Genomic DNA, 16,024 nt, shown 5'->3' on the forward strand with positions numbered 1-16,024 from the left:
GCTTTTAGACTTGCTGTTTAAGTACTGCCAGTGTTCTGCTGACCCGGGCAATGACCTTGACACTGCCGGTGACATCGCAGAGGTTGGTGATCTAGATCTGACTGGTGACATGTGTCTGGGACCTTGATGGCAACATACACGTGGAGTGTGGTCCTGACCCTGCCGCTGACCTGGTTAGAGGCATGAGCGGCGAGACAGGCGGATGTACATCTGGCGGGTGTACGTGCTGCTGTTCTGGTTGGGTTGTTGGCAGCTTAACTTGTAACTTTACAACGCGGCTTGCAAGGATGAGAGGACCTGAAGCGATGACGGAGCTTGCGGTTCTAGTAGTGATTGGGCTTGCTGCGCCGTGTATGCAGAGCTAGGCCCATGACCCACTATATGTGCAGTCGCAGGAAGGTGACTGGCTACCGCTGAAGTTGTGGGTTCCTGAGATTCCAACTGCATCTGAGACCTCCCAGGTGTGGGTGGCATTCGCAGAGATAGTGAATGGCTGCCCACTGACTGTTCCGAAATCCGAAGAGTGTGAGGAATGCGCTGGCTCGGCCACGAAATCTGAATTGATTTCATGTTGCAGGATATCTTCTGGCATCACATCAGAATAAATGATTGGAGAGACCAGCGAGGTGTAGGTCTACACCTGCTCCTCCACTTGATTCGACTCTTTTTGACCTTCTGTTTGTTCGACTGCTTTCTGCAAGGTTGCTTCGAGCTCCCTTGGTTCTGTTTGGTATGTTTTCCTCCAGTCTGTGCAGAGTTTTTTTCTCTCACAGGTGTGTTCGACGATATTCACCTGCCGACGAGAGAGCTTGCTTCAATTTTACTTTAGTCGGCGGTCTCGTAGCCTCAGTTTTTTCCTTTGGATTGACCAAGCTTGCCTTCGATGACTTCATCGTTGCCGAGCCCATGGACGAAGCGCCCGGCTCTGGTCGGCAAGTGCGTCTCAGGCTTTCTGGCTACTGAAACTGCTGTCAACGGGCTAGTAGACTAGGCATTCTGGGACACCGAATGCAAAGGGGATGGTCCTCCTACCGTTGCCTCAGTCGACGAGCGTGTGGTTGACGGGCCTCGTGGACAAGCGCCTTGTCTTCGTGGCAGCCGATTGTGCTGTCGAGGACTATGTTTTTACTCCAGCTGCCGTTGCAGCTACCGATTGGGCCATTTGGCCCTCAGGTACCCTTTTCATGGTTGACGAGTTCGCAGTCGACTACGACGACAAATGCCTTCCGTCTCTTGTACCTGCCGTTAACGGGCACAAGCTGTGCAGAATGTTCGAAAAATGTTTATTCGCTGACGACGATGTAGAGCCCCTTACGTACACTGCACCAGTCGTCAACTGATCCAAACAGTGCCAAATCTTGTGCTTCTTATGGAGCCTTTCCTCAGACCTGGCCCTTCCCCTAGATGGGCACCTGGTCCCCCTAGGTACGGTGATACTTTTAGTAGACTCCGACTCCTACGGTGGATAATGTCCCTCCTGGAGCCAACACCCCAGTTGCTGATGTCTATCCTTTGGGGTTTTGGAGCTGAACGCTTTACAGATCTCACAATCATCGGCCGAATGACTGGGATAAACGCAGTAAATACACTCACTGTGTCTGCTGCCTTCAAAGACGTTTCTAAGGTTGAATGAGTTACAGACCTTAAAGATTTCTTCTTGTCCTTTTCCATTTATTTTCCAATCCCATCTTCAGTATTGAAGATACATTGTAGAAAGATGATTTTCCTGTGAAGTACATTTATTTTAATGTAAACCTTATTTCTCCTGAGGAGAAAGAACTCGAGGACTCCATTCAGTGCGACATACGTTTAGAATCTGAGGAAAGCTGGGGAGGAGGAGCCTGCTACTCGATGTCCCATTGGATGGGCCTAAAGCACCCATAACGAGGGGGATAGCATACAAAAATGCACTTAACTTTTCGTAAAGTTATACTTCTAAGGCAAACTAGGATTCCCAGCTTGATGCCGGGGAAAATTCACAGAATGTGAATCTATGAAAGATCCAATGCTGGAGAACTGTCCCCCTCTAACTATGTTAAAGTTTGTGGCTTCATCATTGAACTGGCCTTGCCGTTTGGGTAGGGCTGCTCCCATCGGTGGCAGTACATGACTGATTTGCATATGGCTGGACCCTTTTTGCAATGGCGCAGACAGGCTAATAAACAGTGGGGTGGAAGGTTGCCCAGAGCAATGCCAGTGGTTCAGATTAATTCAAAACCTTCCACCTATCACTTTTTTGGTTTCATCATTGAACTAAACCTATCCCTCAGAGGCCAAATCAGCTATGTTGTCAAAACAGTTCCATCCAGCTAAAACCCCTCCACTGCATACTCACTTTTTTATCCTTCCCAGACAGAGTTACCACTGTAAAAACATTTATCTCCATCCATCTTGATTATAGAAACTGCCTCTACCTGGGCCTCCAGTTCTATTAGTTGCCTAACCTGCAGAGGGTACAAAATGCTGCAGCCAGACTCCTGCTCCACCTCAATAGATGAGGCATCTCTCAAGTACTGCATGCACTCAATTGGCTTACCTTGAAAAGAATATAGGGCCAACTGCAAAATCCACAAAGCCCTTTGTCCTCTGTTCCAATTCAATTACCCTTCCCCCAGGAAGGACACTACAATCAACCAATGCTCGACATCTTAAAAATCAAGATCTCATATCTCAACACAAAACTCTCAAATTCTCTTTACATCTCCCTCGGTCTGGAGCCCTACTGCTGTGGCAGTAAGCGCTATATAAATAATCCACACTCTCTCAAGAAACATTCTAAGACTCAGGAAGGACCTCAAAACCTTCCTCTTTCTTTTGTAACCATCACTCCTATCTCTTTCCTGCTGCTCCCCTCTTGTTCACAGGCTCTGAAACCACCCGTGGCAGGCAGTGTGTTACAAGAACAGTAATAAACTGTTATGGAATAAAGAAAGCACTTTTTAACTACTGTAATATTGTGCATATTAAACCACAGTGTCAGCAAGCTCCTAGTTGCTTTATATGCAAGACAAAAGTACAATAAACTGAGATTTGACACTAAACTAGCAGTAGATGAGTTTTATTTCAATATGGTCCATCACATTAAAGCATGAGCAGCTCTATAGACCATTGTATAAGGTACATTAATTTTTAAAACTGGCCTCTCATGCTACTTAGAGTCAATGTGCCTCATATTTGAAGAGTAACAGTAGTCCAATTCCATTTATAAACCATTTAGCCTTTGCATAGTCCAACCGTAGTGTGAAGTCACTAGTAGATTTGGGCCATTTAAAAACCATTTTTACAAAACTACTGAAAAGAGGGAGAATAAAGTGTGGCATCGTGGAATACTCACAAAGTCAGGTTGTTGTAACCAACAGTCTTCAGTGTAAAAGCTCGGGCCAGAAGCCTAATGTGACTGAAGTCGACTCCAATAGCTCCTTCAAACTCAGTTAGTTTTTGGAGCACAGGGGAAGTCTCAATGAGCTGACGGTCAGACGATGGTTCCTGTAACTGAACAAACAAATAAATGATGGGAAAAGCGTAGTAAGAAAAATACTTTTGACTAGAGTTTAAATCATTCAACGATTCACAAGTAAATTCCCTTCACACCTCTCCCCAGTCTCACATCAAGCACATCCGACATACTTAATAGAACAGCACTTCCTTCTACCATTCATTGAGGTTAGCAAGGGTTTAGTAGGTCACAAGTCGCATCGAAATCCTCACCATTGCAATCATTTTAATTTTGTTGATGGGGAGAAACAAACCATGTTTCTACGCCTCAATTGATGGTGGCTGTAATGAATCTGAATTCTATTAATGATTTGAAAACTAGAGGATGTGGCCTTACACCCATTTTCTTATGAGAGATTATGGAGCATGGCTTGGACCGCCAAAAAACCATGATGCCTTACGTGGAAGGAGAAGTGTTTGAAGAATATGCTTCTCAGCAGTGGAAACGTACACGTCTTAGAAGAGCTGTCCCGAAATAAATCCCACTTGCATGTCTATCTTCTTGAAACAGGAGCTGTATGCTTTTCTGTCTGTTGGCCTACTTTTATACCAAAATGTGACATTAACAGCACAACCTACAATGTCATTTGTTGAAAGGGGATGGCCATTGCTCGATGGACCAAAAGTGTCAAAAAACTCTTGGTATATACTGGAAGCTTTTGTTTTGATGAACTGCTATTGTTTTTACCGTCCTGCATGCGTAGGGCTTACTAAGCAGGAAATTAAGGTAACAAACGCTGATTGCAATAGAACTTAATGGCTGCATTAAACTGGCAAACTACACCAAGTATAACACTTGCATACATGTATATATAGACTGTTATGATAAAATGTTGTTGAGCACTTAATTGACAACACATGTAATTCACTTACACGTCTAGCAGAAGCAACAATAATGATGCTTCAGCTCCGAATAGTGCCTTTTTTTCAAAACCTTGATGCTTAAATCAATGCATCAAATAACATCCTGTTACATGACTTCTCTCACTTTACAATTGCTTTCTATCAAATCTCTCATCATACCACTTTAACTCATACCCCATGTTGTCTTCCAATGATACATTGAGTTTCCTTTTTCGGTCAACTTTACTTACTAAACACCCGTCCCTGTCCCCACCCCCCACCTCTGTTCATTATAACAAGACATTGGACATGACTCAATCATTGATTCAGTTCCACAGACATCTGTTCCTCTGTGTGAGCTGTACTGGGTCCTGGAACTTAGCCTCAGACCACACATTTCCCAGCGTGCGTGGCTTGTACAGGACATGTTCTCTTTCTTGAACGTAATCATGGAAGGGAGCCAAGCCCTCAAGAACTTAGGGTATGACCCATTTGCAAGCACACACACCTTTTTCATTGCCATCACCCCCCAGATCTTAACCCATCAACATGTAATCGCAGGACCTTCTGGCACTTTCCAGCTTTGGGCTAAGGTCATCCGTGCCGCTGTCAGCAAATGTGAGATCAGTATTGCAGGTGCTCCCCGTTGATGCGTACACACCTTCCACCTCCACTCCCAGGATTACCACCATTGGTGACTCATGTAATTGTGTCACTGTGATCTTTTTTAATCTGTGCTAATATTTCTTTCCAATAATTCCTAGCTTTGGGGCATGTCCACCACATGTGTCTCAGGGTGCCCGTTTCCCCACATTGCCGCCAGCATTGAGGCGAGTAGTCTCTATTCATCGCATTCAACCTCTGGGGCGTTAAGTACCATCTGTGGCAGACTTTATAAGCAGACTCCTTTATTACAGTGCATTTGGAGGATTTTTGAGCTCTTTTCCAAATCTGGCCCCATTCTTCCTCCGAAATATTAACCCCAAGATCTGGGCCCCATTTAGTCATTATGTTAGATCAGCCAAGTATTGCGTTCCGTCTAGCAAGTTATACAACTTTGATATCCCTTTTATGGTCACCCCTTCGCTCATGGGAAACGCCAGCCCTATCAGTGTCCGTGTGCCGGCCTTTTTAACGATATTCTGCGTGATCCAATGTCTAATTTGGATGTACTCATATCTCTCTCTCTCTCTCTCCCCTATGTGGAATTTGCTCTTACATTCCTCAAATAATAGCGGGTTGTCATTTCGATAGAAGTCTCCCAGTTTCAGTTTACACTGTCCCTCCCATCCTTCCCAATAGACTGCTTTTATCCCAGGGGAGAAGTCCGCATTGTGACACATCGGAGAGTGTGGGCCCAATCCTGGGGGGCTATTTGCTCTTTGCAGCGCCAAGTCTCATTTTTGCAGCGAGTGAACCGTTGCCTTCAATAACAGACCCCCTGTTTCCCTGTTCCGCGTATGTATCGCTTACAATGCAGCTAGCAGGATTAAGGTGGCTTCCTGCTCTATTTTGCACAACCCATTGTGTTCCCATGGATTCGTCCACCGTAGCATGGGTGCTAGGTGGGAGGCTAGTATATATCTCTGAACGTCCGGGACTCTCAGTCCTCCATTCCACAGTGGACGGAGCAGTGTCGATCTTCAGACTCCGGATTTCTTTTTGTATTATATAAAGGCAACAATCTCATTCTGTAGTGTTTTTTTTAATTTGCTTTTATTGGTTTTATCATATACAACAGAGAAAAGAAACAAGAAAGAACAATAAAGAAAAATCAAGATACATACCAAATAATGCACCGGTAGTCACACTTCGTTACAAAACAAAAAACCAAAAGCTTAATGTCAGCTCACAGTGTCATACAGTTATCTCAGTTCTCAATTAAGGTGCATTTCCTGATACTCAAAAAGAAAAACGAAAAAAACAACTCCCCTTTCCCCCTAACCCCCCTCCCTTAATTTAGCACCAATCCGTTTTTCGCAATTAGAGCGCTGAAACGTTGATAGGGCAATGTTCCTGACTCCAGTGTCTGATCACACAGTGCTCGCTTGTATCGAGAGTTTTTTCTTTTTTTTTCCAATCACTGCTACCTGAGCATTGGATTTCCATTATGTTTCCTCAGGTTTGTCTGATAGGTACTCATTATCTGGTGTTAGGTGTTGACTTTTAAAGCCCATCCATAGGGTTTCACATTGGGCTGCCCTTCCATGCAGAGCGGCAGTTATGGTTTCCATCAGATAGATATTCGTGGCTAGGGTAATCCATTCACTCTTCCGAGGGACTATACCGGATTTCCATTTGATCGCCAGGAGAGACCTGGCGGCAAGGAGTAGATAGGGGGTCAGGCCTTTCACTCTGTTCCATTCGTCCGCGTCTCTCTCTAAGGCAAAGAGCACCAGATAGGGGTCAGCATCTCTCTGAATACCATCAATTTCCTTGATCCACCCCAGTACTTCGTTCCAGAATACTTTGATGCGCAGGTAACACCACCACATATGCCAGTAGTTAGCCATTTGACCACATTTCCTCCAGCATGTCGGGCTCATTGACAGACATTTTGGATAGTCTGAGGGGGTCGTATTGCCACCTGTGCAGGAGTTTGATGGCATGCAATTTGTACTGACACGATAGCGATGTTCTGGAGGCGGCCCTGCACATTAGGTTCCATTGCTTGGGGTCTATTTCTTCGCCAAAGTCCTTTTCCCATCTAGACCTCAAGGGCTCCGTGGAACCGTCTCCCGCTGCTATTAGTTCCTGGTACATTATTGATATAAGACCTTTCCTCTCCACTCTAGAGTCCAATATCTTCTCGAATGGGGTCAATTCTCTGCTCAGTTTGTCCTTCCATTCTGCCTTCGTCAGGACCCCTTTCAGTTGGATGTACTGAAATGTGGATAGTGTGCTTATGAACAATGCTTCCGTCAGTTCTGGAAGAGTGATATAGGAGTCCTTTCTCTGGAGCTGGCCCACTCTCTCCAAGCCAGCCTCATACCAGGATTGGTATCTGCCCACCTCTGGTATGCAATCGTTCATGCCAGGGGACCATAGATGGCTGAGCGGGGATGGCCAGGTGGTGATCCTGCGCATCTCCCGATTCACACGCCATACACTCCAAATCGTGCTCAGTACAGGGTGGCCCTTGATTTTCCGTAGTACCCATTTGTGCGGGGTGCATAGCCATTCGGATACTGTGGCCGGGGAAAAGTAATGGTTATCCATTTGGACCCATGGAAGGTCATGTTGTTCTCTGAGGTGGGGAATCATGACTCGTAATTGGGAGGCAATGTAATATGATCTCATGTCCGGGAGCCCAACCCATCCTCTGTCCTTGGGGAGTATCAACGTGGTGTATGCAATTCTAGGTTTCTTACCCTGCCATATAAATCTCATCAAGATCTTTTTAGCTTCACTGAAGAACCCTTTGGGTATTTCGATTGGCAACATTTGGAATGGGTACAGGAAGCGGGGGAGGCATGTCATCTTAACCGCGTTGATGCGGCCAAGCCAAGAGATCGTAAGTTTACCCCATTTCTTAAGGTCCGCAGTAAACCGCTGGAGGAGTGGAGGGAAGTTAGCTTCGAATAAGTCATTCAGGTTTCTAGTAATCTGTATGCCCAGGTATTGTAGTGTGAGGTGTTCCAGCTTAAGGCCTAGTGGAAGAAACTTAAGATCCTTTTCTGTCTTAGTTCCCTGAAGGGGGAATAGAATGGATTTTGCCTTGTTTACTCTAAAGCCGGAGAATTGGCCATACTCTTCCATTAGTCAAAGGACTTGGGGAATTGACTCTGCTGGATTGGTCATGTGTAAGAGAATGTCATCCGCATATAGTGCTATTTTATATTCTACCAGGCCTAATCTGATCCCTTCTATCGCAGGGTCAGCTCTTATCCTTTGTGCGAGGGGTTCTAATGAAAGGGCGAAGAGGATCGCGGAGAGGGGACATCCCGGTCTAGTCCCTCGTAATTCAAACCAACGGGAAAATTCACCATTTACGGATATCGATGCTGTAGGAATTGTACATATTGCCTGTATGCCCCGCCTAGTTTTGGGGCCAATTCCAACCTTCTGCAGGATGGCTCCCAGAAAATCCCACTCGACTATCAAAGGCCTTTTCGGCATCGATTGATAGCAGGACGGGGTCCCCAGGGAGGTCAAGGGCCACATGTATGAGGTGCAATGTTTTGCGCATGGAGTCAGCTCCCTGTCTCCCGAGTATGAACCCAACTTGATCTGAATGGACCAGGCGGGGCACTAGCGTTTCTAATCTAGCCGCCAATACCCTGGAGTAAATTTTGGCGTCAAGGTTGAGAAGGGAAATAGGGCGATTAGATCCGCAGCTTTTGGGGTCCCTACCCTCTTTGGGAATCACCGTTATCAAGGCTTTTTTAAAGGAGTCCGGGGGGGCCTGTCCTGTCTCTAATATTTCATTAAATAGAACCGCGAGGAAGGGGGCTAGTTGTTTGGCAAACGTCTTATAGAAACCGGCAGTATAGCCGTCTTCTCCCGGGGATTTACCAAGTGTTAGCCTTTTGATTGCCTCGTGGACTTCCTGTTCATTAATCGGGGAATCCAGAAACTCGGTTTCTGCGTTCGTTATCGTGGGCATAGGGATTGATGATCGGTGGGCTGATGGGTCAGGTTGGCCGGGAATTATCTCAGAGGTATAGAGTTTCTCATAAAATTTGGCAAAGGATTCTGGGATATTGCAGGGGGTATGGGGAAGAGGGACAGGATCCTCGATTTCGTTCACTCTACGGTCAGCTCTTTGTTCCCCAAGTCTGGCCGCCAATAAGGCATCGGCCTCATCTCCTTTCTCATAAAATTTCTGTTTTAAAAATTGCAGTTTACGCACCACTTGATCGTGTTCCAAGAGCCGCAATTCTTCCCTTTTCAGCTTCGCAGTTTTCACTAGGGGTCAACTCTATGTTCTTTTTTCATCTCTGCTTCTAATTGAACTATATCGTTCCTCAACCTGTACTCTATGATTTTCCGTTCCCTTTTCTTTGCGGCCCCCTCCCGTATTAGGGTCCCTCGCCATGTGGCCTTCCCCACCTCCCAGACCACTTGTTGGGAAACCTCCCCATCGTCATTAAAGGCATGGTCTAGTAAAAAATGTTATTTAAAAAAAAGATAGGCAACATAAAAAAAAAAAAACTAGCATTCTCTTTTTTAAAACTTCTTATGTAAAATTTTGAGCTATTCAAGCTCAAAATTCGCAAAAGCAAGCACATGGGCGCATCATTTTGTGAAATGGATGCCCTCCTGTGCTGGCTTTTGCGGCACTAATGAAGGAAAAGCCAGCCAGCTGTAGTAAACAAAAGCTACCACTGGGTGGCTTTCCCTTCATTAGTGCTGTACGCGGAGGACGGGGACCGGAGACCAGAGCAGGAAAGGAAAGCTGCAGCTGAATCTCGGTAAGTGCTATTTATTTTTTTTAAAAAATAAGCACTAGCTGCGTTTTTTTTTCTAAGTTTTCCGGGCTGGAGGAGCCCAGAAAACTTAGAAATAAAACCGCAGCTTTAAAAACGTATTTATGTTTGCGGTCGCTTTTGAAGCGAACGCAAACATAAATACAACGTTATTGTGTTGGGAAACGCTGCGGTTTTTCTTTCCAAGTTTCTCAGGCTCGGAGGAGCCTGAGAAACTTGGAAAGAAAAACCGCAGCGTTTTCCAACACAACCGCGTTGTGTTTCTGCTTTACCATTTGGGGCTTCTCGGGCTTCCCCACGGGGAGCCCGAGAGCCCCAAATGGGAAAGCAGATTTAGGCAGAAACAATGCAGCATTTAGCATTTCCCATTTGGGGCTCTCTGAGAGCCCCAAATGGGAAATCAGCTGTAGGCAGAAACACTACGCGGCATGTAAACACAACCGTGTTGTGTTTCTGCCTGCTGTGGCTTTCACTTTGGGTCTCCGGTGCTCCCCTGGGAGCTCCCCTGGGAGCACCGGAGACCCAAAGTGATAGCCACAGCAGGCAGAAACAACGCGGTTGTGTTGGAAAACGCTGCGGTTTTTCTTTCCGAGTTTCTCAGGCTCCTCCGAGCCAGAGGAGCCTGAGAAACTTGGAAAGAAAAACCGCAGCGTTTTCCAACACAATAACGTTGTATTTATGTTTGCGATCGCTTCAAATGCGACCACAAACATAAATACAACGTTTTTAAAGCTGCAGTTTTATTTCTAGGTTTTGCGGGCTCCTCCATCCCGGAAAACGTAGAAAAAAAAAACACAGCTAGTGCTTATTTTTTTTTTTTTTTAAATAAATAGCACTTACCGAGATTCAGCTGCAGCTTTCCTGCTCTGGTCTCCGGTGCCCATCCTCCGCGTACAGCACTAATGAAGGGAAAGCCACCCAGCGGTAGCTTTTGTTTACTACAGCTGGCTGGCTTTTCCTTCATTAGTGCCGCAAAAGCAAAAGCCAGCACAGGAGGGCATCCATTTCACAAAATGGATGCGCCCACGTGCTTGCTTTTGCGAATTTTGAGCTTGAATAGCTCAAAATTTTACATAGGAAGTTTTAAAAAAGAGAATGCTAGTATTTTTTTTATGTTGCCTATCTATTTTTTAAATAACATTTTTTACTAGACCATGCCTTTAGTTTTAAAGTACTCTTCGATTTCGGTCTCCATAGTCGTCTTGAAAACCGGGTCCTTCCAGAGGGTTTCGTTGCACCGCCATTTCCCTCCCATGGTGGGTAGGTCCGCCCAAGAGATGTCAGCCAGAACCATGTCGTGGTCCGACCAGGTTATTGGAATAATTTCTGAGTTTTGTGTAGTTGGTATGAGGTTGTTCGACATGTATATGTAGTCAATGCGCATAAAAGTGTGGTGGGGATTCGAATAGAAGGTGTATCCAGCTACACCGGGATGCATTATTCTCCATATGTCACTCATGTTGTACAGATCCATTATCTCGGCAAGGTCGGTACGTCCCTCTTTAATCTGATTCCTTGTCTCTGGATTCCCCGGTTTCCAGTCAATACCTGGATCAGCCCATTGGTTGAAGTCACCACCCAGGATTACGTGCCCCGTTGCCTCCATGATTATTTTTGGGATTACTCTCTGGAGGAATGCAGTTTGACCAGTGTTTGGTGCATATACAGTGGCAATAGTCACTTTCACTCTGGCTATTTTCCCCGTGATTAGGAGGGCCCGACCTGCCACATCAGACCATGTCTTTTCTACCTCGAATTGGATGCCTCTCTTGAGCAGGATACCAACCCCACCTTTTCTCAGCGGGCCTGAGCCCCAGAACTCCAGTCCCCCCCCCGCTTCCCGATGATGCTTCTTTCTTCCTCTTTGGCAAACTTAGTCCCTTGCACGAGCATTATGTCAATGTTGGATCTGCGGAATTCCCTTGCTACTAATGACCTCTTAGTTGGAGAGTTCAGCCCTTTTACATTGATGGACGCCACTCTGAGTGAGTCTTTCTTTTTTGGGTTATCAAGCGATGCCATCTTCGAATGTCTCTGGAGTGTCTTTCAAGACTGTCGGCCAGACAATTGCTTGCTCCTCAAGGCCCAACGTTGGCGTTGCAAACAAATTCAAATGGTGCTTTCATTATTCCCACACCCCTTTCCCTCAGAAGTTGCTGAGGCTCAAGGAAGCCCCGGAACTGAGGGTGCTGCATTAGCAGCTTTTGACGGCGTCCGAAACGGACTTGGTGACAGTGTTCCGTCCATTGTCGGACCATCAATGGGGACGGTTACCTCACGGTCCCAGTCATATTTTCCATCTCAACATAAGGGTGAGCCCCCATCCCATTTCCCCCCCGCCCCCCCAACTTCATGTAATACAGCAGTGGTAACAATAATCATACAAAAATTAACAATATAACATTACGTGCACCCCGGGGTCGTCTCACGCGAGTTCCTACCCCCTCTTACTTCATTGGGGTGTTCGTCTTCTGTCGTCCCCCGGGCACTTGACTTCCAAGCTCTCGGTCTCCATATGACCAGAGCCCCGTGCTTAAGCCATGGGTACCAGTGCTTCCGGTCGTGGCATCCAGGCGGTACATCCTCATTCTCCATTATCGGGTGTGTTATGGGGCGTCTGTATTTTCTGGATCCTTTAACTCTTTTGTGCCTAGGTCCCTGTTGTTCCCATTGCATTCCATCTCGTTCGTTATCCCCATTTTCATTGTCTTTCGGGCCTGTACTCAGAAGGTTGGCAATGCATTCTTTTATGTCATCTTCTGATCTAAGGATGATTTTCCTACTCCCAAGTTCAAGGTGAGTGAGAACGGGTAACCCCATCAGTATCGTATGCTCTGTTCCTTGAGCCATTTTGTCAGGGGACTGCAAAGGCGTCTAAGCGCTAACGTAAGCACAGATAGGTCCTGAAAGATCGTAATTTGAGCTCCTCCCATCGTGAGTGGGCCTCTGGATCTGGCCTTCTCAAGAATCCTAGTCCTGTCCTGCTATCTATGGAATTTGGCAAGGACCGAGCGGGGACCACCGGGGGGTCTACCACCTCGGTGTATCCTTTCGGTTTTGGGCTCATCAATTTCTTCATCGGCCGTTAGGATTTTTATAATATTGTGGATCGTGTCCTTGAGGTCTTTTTCGGTTTCTCCTTCACATTCCGGGATTCCAAAATAGCGAAGGTTATTCCTTCTTTCCCTATTTTCTAAATCATCCATTTTAAGGCGTATCTCCTCTTCCTTTTTCTCCATGTTCTGTATTCTCATTTCCATTTGTGTCTCAAGTGTGTCGATCGACGCCTGGTTGTTTTCGACACCCTTCAATCTCTCCTCGAAGCAGTCCATTCTCTGGGTGATTTTATCGATTTTGCCACCCAGGTTGGAGCCCAGGCTTTTTATCTCACTTAGTAATGCAGCAATGTCTCCCCTGGTGGCCACGGCTCCCACCTCTGAGGCCTCCAGCGACATGGTGGAGATATGTCGAGCAGTAGGAGAAGATGGGGTGTATGCGAATCTGGAAAGTCTATGTCGCACATTCATAAAATGGGCCTGGAGTCAGAGGAGGCACACGCCCCTGGATCAGGGGCTTTGCCCTCTGCGGGGTCATGTAGGGTCCTAAGAACAGGACAGACTCGAGCGCTTTGCTGGTGACGTCAGGGAGGTCTTCAATCGGGATTCCGAAGAGCCTAGGGGCAGCAAATCTTGGGGGCCGAGGCTGTGCCTGGGGCCGGGTACCGCCGCGGTCCTCCTTCCTCAGTTTAAGGCCGTTGGCTCAAATGTAAGGACGCTCTGAGCGCGTATTCAATGAGGGGTCCAGTAGTCTCTGGGTTCAGGTGTCCAAGGCACGATAGCAGTGGAGTGCCGTAGATTTTCAGGCTTACCGAGCAGGGAGTAGGCCCAGGGCGAGAGGAGGCACAAGCCACTCGGGGGCCTTACCCTCTCCAGAGTAGCGCAGGTGAGTAAATACCGGGGGCGCTCATACACTGATACAAAGCTGTCATGCAAGGCGGCTGGGCAGGGCGCCAACAACTGTCTCGGATCCTCGCAATGTAGCCTGGTGCTAGGATTAGGGCCACAGTCTATAACTGGCAAAATAGGTCTCCTTCACACGTGCGTCTTCCGCTCAGGGTTCTGGCGGTGCGGTGTTCCTGGAGAACTAGTGCGCAAAAGTGGCTGAACTCTCCTTAATTACCACACTCCGTACCCGAGGGGCACAGTCCATCCGCATTCAGCGGGAGCAGAGAAATTCACCTCCCAGGCGCCGCGCACACGGCTCGCGGGTGCAGGAAGTCTTCACGCGGAGATAACCGCCGGATTGCCACAACGCCAGGACGTGGTCACTCTGTCGCTGCTGGGCTGCCTCTGGGCTCAGATGTTCACACGGTGATATCTCCACTTCTCACGGTCCGATTTTGACCGCGTTTGCTCCCAGGTGAGGGGGGGGGGGCCCTCGTACAGCTCATCAGCACTTCTCAACTGGTGGGGGGGTCGTGAAACGGGGGCTCTAGTCACCTCAGGGACCATGGGTGCTGGAGCTCACATGGAGTCGGTGTTCATCCGTGCGCCCCCTGGTGGCCAGTCATTTCTGTAGTGTTTTGATCATTTTGGCTGGTATATTCAATGGGAGTGAGCTAGTGATGTTTAACAGTCGCTGTACAATTGCCATTGTCACTGCAGCTATCCTCGCGAACCACGATATCTCTTGTGCGTCCCATCTATTCAGATCTTCACTAAGCGACCTCCACAGAGCAGGGATATTTGCCTTATACAATGTTTGATAGGATTTGGTTAGTTTTATCCCTAGGTAGTCCAATTCGTGATCATCCCAGGGGAGTGGATGGAGCCCAGCCAGCCCACCAATAACTCTCTGATCCTTGGTTATATCGAGGGCTTTGGATTTAATGTAGTTGATCCTAAACCCCGACACCCATGCAAATTCTTGCACACTACTCATCACTCTCTCTGGGGTAAATGTGTCTCTTAGGAAGAGGAGTATATTGTCCGCGTAGATAGCAATTTTGTAAGCTCTTCCCTTGGACTCCATTTCCTTGATCTCTGGGTCCTGACAAATTGCAGCTGCAAAGGGTTCCATTGTCATTGCAAATATTAAGGGTGACAATGGGCATCCTGGGCGGGCCCCCCTCTCTATTCTAATCTGCCTGGTAAGTTTCCCATTTATCATGAATCTTGTGAAGGGTACCTGGAAATTAAAGAGAAAGACTGTCCTATTCCAAAATTCTAAAGTACTTGTTCTAGAAAACCCCAATCTAGGCTATCAAATGCTCTTCTTGCAGCTAGAGCCGCCAGAGCAAACCTCTGCCCTGTCGTTGTGCCTATATCTATTAAGTCTATAGCCTGTCTAATATTGTCCTGTGTGTGCCTGCCCAAGATGAACCCCCACTTGATCTTCGTGTATGATCCTTGGCAAAATTGATGCTAATCTCCTTGCCAGTATTTTAGCATATATCTTTGCATCGCTATTTAATAAGGAGATCGGTCTATAGTTGGCGCATTCCACTTTATCCTTTCCTGGCTTGGGTATTAATACCGTGATAGAGCGCACCATGTCTTCCGTTACCGTCCCTTGTTCCCTTATTTTATTGAATAAGCGTTTCATATGGTGGGGTAGAGGGGGGGAATCAACTGGGTTCTAAAGGTCGTATAAATATCTGCTACCCAATCCATCAGGCCCTGGTGTTTCATTACAGGCCATCGTGGCTATAGCCTCGTTAACCTCCTCTGCTGTAATGGGGCACTCCAGGGCCTCTCTTTCTCTTTCTGTAAGTTGCAGGAAATCTATTTTCCCAATATAGTTTGCTTGCAGTGTGGGATCCAGGTTTTCCGGCTTTAACATGTTTGCGCGATAGTCCTCCATAATGCTTATTTTATCGCTTTCCCCCACCCACAGTCTTCCCCTTTCGTCCTTCAGTTGTGTAATGTGATTGCGAATTTCAGTTTTTCGTAGTTTTGCCGCCAATAGCCGGTTATCCTTGCCTTCCTGGGTGTAGTGTGTCTGTTTACGTTGTACGAGTGTTTGTGCTGAGCGTTCTGCCATGTGCGCCTCCATCTGGGCTCTTACCTTCCGCACTTCTCCCAGGTTTATTTTCACGATTGTCTAGCCTTATGTTGTGCTTCAGCTATTTGTATTCCTTTCTCTAATTCTATGCGGGTTGTTTCTGTTTCTAGTGTATGCTGCCGCTTGTGGAATCAGTTCCCCTCATCACCGCTTTCCTGGCATCCCACACCACCCTCCAATCTATCTCCCCCGTG

General features: G+C 46.9%; 1 protein-coding gene across 2 annotated transcripts in view; it reads right to left on the bottom strand.

Annotated features, from left to right (window-relative positions):
• DROSHA (drosha ribonuclease III) overlaps positions 1-16,024 on the bottom strand; it is a 1,388,683-nt gene that overhangs the window by 174,216 nt on the left and 1,198,443 nt on the right. For both annotated transcript variants that reach the window (XM_069613610.1, XM_069613611.1), the window contains exon 25: positions 3,335-3,492. In XM_069613610.1, the coding sequence (XP_069469711.1) occupies positions 3,335-3,492 (158 nt within the window). The remainder of the gene's footprint in view (positions 1-3,334; positions 3,493-16,024) is intronic.

The sequence above is a fragment of the Ambystoma mexicanum genome, chromosome 5p (genome assembly GCF_040938575.1).
Source record: "Ambystoma mexicanum isolate Mex_15411 chromosome 5p, UKY_AmexF1_1, whole genome shotgun sequence".
Taxonomy (NCBI): Eukaryota; Metazoa; Chordata; class Amphibia; order Caudata; family Ambystomatidae; genus Ambystoma; species Ambystoma mexicanum.